Consider the following 3691-nt stretch of genomic DNA (forward strand, 5'->3'; position numbering starts at 1 on the left):
CCCATAGGGTGGGGTATCTGCCCCATAGGATCTTCTCCTGCCCCATAGGGTGGGGTATTTGCCCTATAGGGTCTTCTCCTGCCCCATAGGATGGGATATCTGCCCCATAGGGTCTTCTCCTGCCCCATAGGGTTCAATATCTGCCCCATAGAGTTGGGTATCTGCCAGGTGTTCTCCTGCCCCATAAGGTGAGGTATCTGCCCCACAAGGTCTTCTCCTGCCCCATAGGGCGGGGTATCTGCCCCATAGGGTCTTCTCCTGCCCCATAGGGTCTTCTCCTGCCCCATAGGATTCGTTATCTGCCCCATAGAGTGGGGTATCTGCCCCACGGGGTCTTCTCCTGCCCCATAGGGTTTGTTATCTGCCCCATAGAATTGGGTATTTGCCCTATAGGGGTCCTGACCCCCCTAAACCCCGCCCACTGACCTCCCTAAACCCCACCCCCTCCCCTGCTCCCCACATATCCCCAATAAAGGGTTTGATTGAACAAAGGGGGGGCGGCCGTGGGGGGCAATATGGCCGCCGTGGGGTGTGTAGGGAAGGGGAGGGGCCTGGGGCTCCTCCTGATAAAAAAAAAACGGGGAAAAAAGGATAAAAAACGGTGAATTTAGTGAAAAAACCCAGGTTTGGGGAGAGGAGGAGCAGAGGAGAGGGGGGGAAGAGAGACCAGAGCGGCCCCTCCCGGGGAACTCTATGGTGCTCACCGAGGGGGGAGGGTCCTCTCTGGCCTCTGGTCCACCAGGTTTGGGGAGAGGAGCAGACAAGACGGGAGAAGAGAGACCAGAGTGGCCCCTCCCGGGGAACTCTATGGTGCTCACCGAGGGGGGAGGGTCCTCTCTGGCCTCTGGTCCTCCAGGGACTCGCTGGTTCCGGGTACAAAGTCCTCCAAGGGGCCGCTCTGTCTCTCCATCCCTCGTCTCTGTGGTCCAAAGTCCTCCAAGGGGCCGCTCTGTCCCTCATCTCTGTGACCCAAAGTCCTCCAAGAGGCCTCCAAGGAGCCGCTCTGTCTCTCCATCCTTCATCTTTGTGACCCAAGGTCCTCAAAGAGGCCTCCAAGGAGCCGCTCTGTCTCTCCATCCTTCATCTTTGTGACCCAAGGTCCTCAAAGAGGCCTCCAAGGAGCTGTTCTGTCTCTTCATCCTTTATCTTTGTGGCCCAAAGTCCTCCAAGATGAGTTTTCATCCCTCCAAGGAGCCACTCTGTCTCTTCATCCCTCATCTCTGTGCCCCAAAGTCCTCCAAGGAGCTGCTCTGTCCCTCCAAGGAGCCCTTCTCTCTCTCCATCCTTCATCTTTGTGGCCCAAAGTCCTCCAAGGGGCCTCCAAAGAACCCTTCTTTCTCTCCATCCCTCGTCTTTGTGACCCAAAGTCCTCCAAGAGGCCTCCAAGGAGCTGTTCTGTCTCTCCATCCCTCATCTTTGTGACCCAAAGTCCTCCAAGAGGTCTCTAAGGGGCCGCTCTGTCTCTCCATCCTTTGTCTCTGTGACCCAAGGTCCTCCAAGAGGCTTCTCCATTGTTCCAAGGAGCCCTTCTCTCTCTCCATCCTTCGTCTTTGTGCCCCAAAGTCCTCCAAGAGGCCTCTCTGTCCCTCCAAGAGCCCTCTCCATCCCCCCAAGTAGCCCTTCTCTCTCTCCATCCTCCATCTTTGTGCCCCAAACTCCTCCAGGGGGGCTCCTCTCCATGAGTGCTCCCCTCCCCGCGCCCCCCCTGTGCCCGGGCAGGTTGGGGGGTGCCCCTCAATCCCCCAAGAGGAGGGGTCCCAAGAGGCCACGTTTCCCCCCCTGGGCCTCCTGCAGCCTCTCCCAAGCCTTTCGCCGGCGCAAGAAGAGGTCGAGGTCCATGGTCCGGGCCACCCCTCGGCCGTGGGGGTCTCTCCGTAGGGCCTGGCGCTGGGGGGCTGTGGGGCAGGGGGGGGGAAGGAAGGTTAGGGGGCAATTTGAGGGCGTTTCCCCCCTTTTTTCACCCCAAAAAAGACTCACCCAGCTCCTCGGCGATGGCGGCGCGGGCCGGGGCGGAGGCCGAGGCCCAGACGGCGTCGAGGACGCGGCTGCCGTTGCGGTGACAGGCCAGGGACAGGAAGTGACCCTGCCGGGGGGGGAGGGGGCGGGGACAAAGCAGGAAGTGACGTCAGCAGAGGGGAGGGGCCTCGGCACCATTTGGTCCCACCCCTACTTTCAGAGAAAGGCTTGAAACCGCCCCAAAAGAATGAGGAAAGACTCACCCAGCTCCTCGGCGATGGCGGCGCGGGCCGGGGCGGAGGCCGAGGCCCAGACGGCGTCGAGGACGCGGCTGCCGTTGCGGTGACAGGCCAGGGACAGGAAGTGACCCTGCCGGGGGGGGAGGGGGCGGGGACAAAGCAGGAAGTGACGTCAGCAGAGGGGAGGGGCCTCGGCACCATTTGGTCCCACCCCTACTTTCAGAGAAAGGCTTGAAACCGCCCCAAAAGAATGAGGGGGAGCCTCGAAACCACCGTTTGGATGTATCAGGAGGGCTTGAAACTGCCACAAAAATCCCCCAAAGTGGAGATTTGGCCCCAAAATGGGGGTGGGAGGGGCTGGGGACCCTCCCCCCCCTTGGCCTGAGCTCAGGGAGGAGATGTCTCTTAAGGGAAAGGCTTGAAACTGCCCCAAAAGGACAAGGGGGACCCTCAAAACCACCACTTGTCTTTTAAGAGGAGGCTTGAAACCGCCACAAAAATCCCCCAAAAGCAATTTTTTAGCCCCAAAACGTTGCTGGGGCCCCTCCCCCTTACCCAGAGCTTGGAGAGGAGATGTCTCTTAAGGGAAACCCTTGAAACCGCCTCAAAAGGACAAGGGGCAGTCTTGAAACCACTATTTGTCTGTATCGGGAGGGCTTTAAACCACCACAAAAATCCCCCAAAGCAGATTTTTAGCCCCAAAATGGGGCTGGGGGGGGGCTGGGGACCCTCCCCCCCTTACCCTGAGCTCGGGGAGGAGATGGCTCTTAAAGGAAACCCTTGAAACCGCCCCAAAAGAACAAGGGGAGCCTCAAAACCACCACGTTTCTTTGCAGAAGGGGCTTGAAACCGCCCCTAAAATCCCCCAAAGCAGATTTTTAGCCCCAAAATGGTACTGGGGACCCTCCCCTTCTTACCCTGAGCTCGGGGAGAAGATGTCTCTTATAGGAAACCCTTGAAACCACCCCCAAAGGACAAGGGGAGCCTCGAAACCACCATGTTTCTTTGCAGAGGGAGCTTGAAACTGCCATAAAAATTCCCCAAAATGGATTTTTGGCCCCAAAATGGTGCTGGGGCCCCTCCCCCCTTTACCCTGAGCTTGGGGAGGAGATGTCTCTTAAGGGAACCCCTTGAAACCGCCCCCAAAGGACAAGGAGAGCCTTGAAACCACCACGTTTCTTTGCAGAGGAGACTTGAAACCGCCACAAAAATACCCCAAAGTGGATTTTTGGCCCCAAAATGTTGCTGGGGACCCTTCCCCTTACCTTGAGCTTGCGGAGGAGGCGGCGGCGGGCGCGGGGGGGCACGGTGGGGGAGGCCAGGAGGGCATCCCAGACCCGGCTCCCCGGGGGGCTACAAGCCAAGGCCACCAAGGCCTGGGGGGGCAAAGCCTCCAAACTCCCCAAAACCGGCCCCGGGTCCCCAAAATGCAGGAGGTGCTGGAGCACGAGGGAGCCCTGGAGGGTGACGGGGCCCAGCGAGGGCTACGGGGGGGA

The 3691-nt window shown here is 59.4% G+C and overlaps 1 protein-coding gene across 1 annotated transcript in view; it reads right to left on the reverse strand.

Annotated features, from left to right (window-relative positions):
• Positions 1-1591: 1591 nt before the first annotated feature.
• The window catches only part of NOP9 (NOP9 nucleolar protein), a 7866-nt gene continuing 5766 nt past the window's right edge, over positions 1592-3691 (reverse strand). Inside the window, exons 4-6 of the mRNA XM_014961773.1 lie at positions 3461-3679; positions 2220-2325; positions 1592-1895 (exon numbers count right to left, since the gene is read on the reverse strand). Of these exons, the coding sequence (XP_014817259.1) occupies positions 1735-1895; positions 2220-2325; positions 3461-3679 (486 nt within the window). The 3' untranslated portion in view covers positions 1592-1734. The remainder of the gene's footprint in view (positions 1896-2219; positions 2326-3460; positions 3680-3691) is intronic.

Source organism: Calidris pugnax, unplaced genomic scaffold, assembly GCF_001431845.1.
Source record: "Calidris pugnax isolate Ruff unplaced genomic scaffold, ASM143184v1 scaffold935, whole genome shotgun sequence".
NCBI lineage: Eukaryota > Metazoa > Chordata > Aves > Charadriiformes > Scolopacidae > Calidris > Calidris pugnax.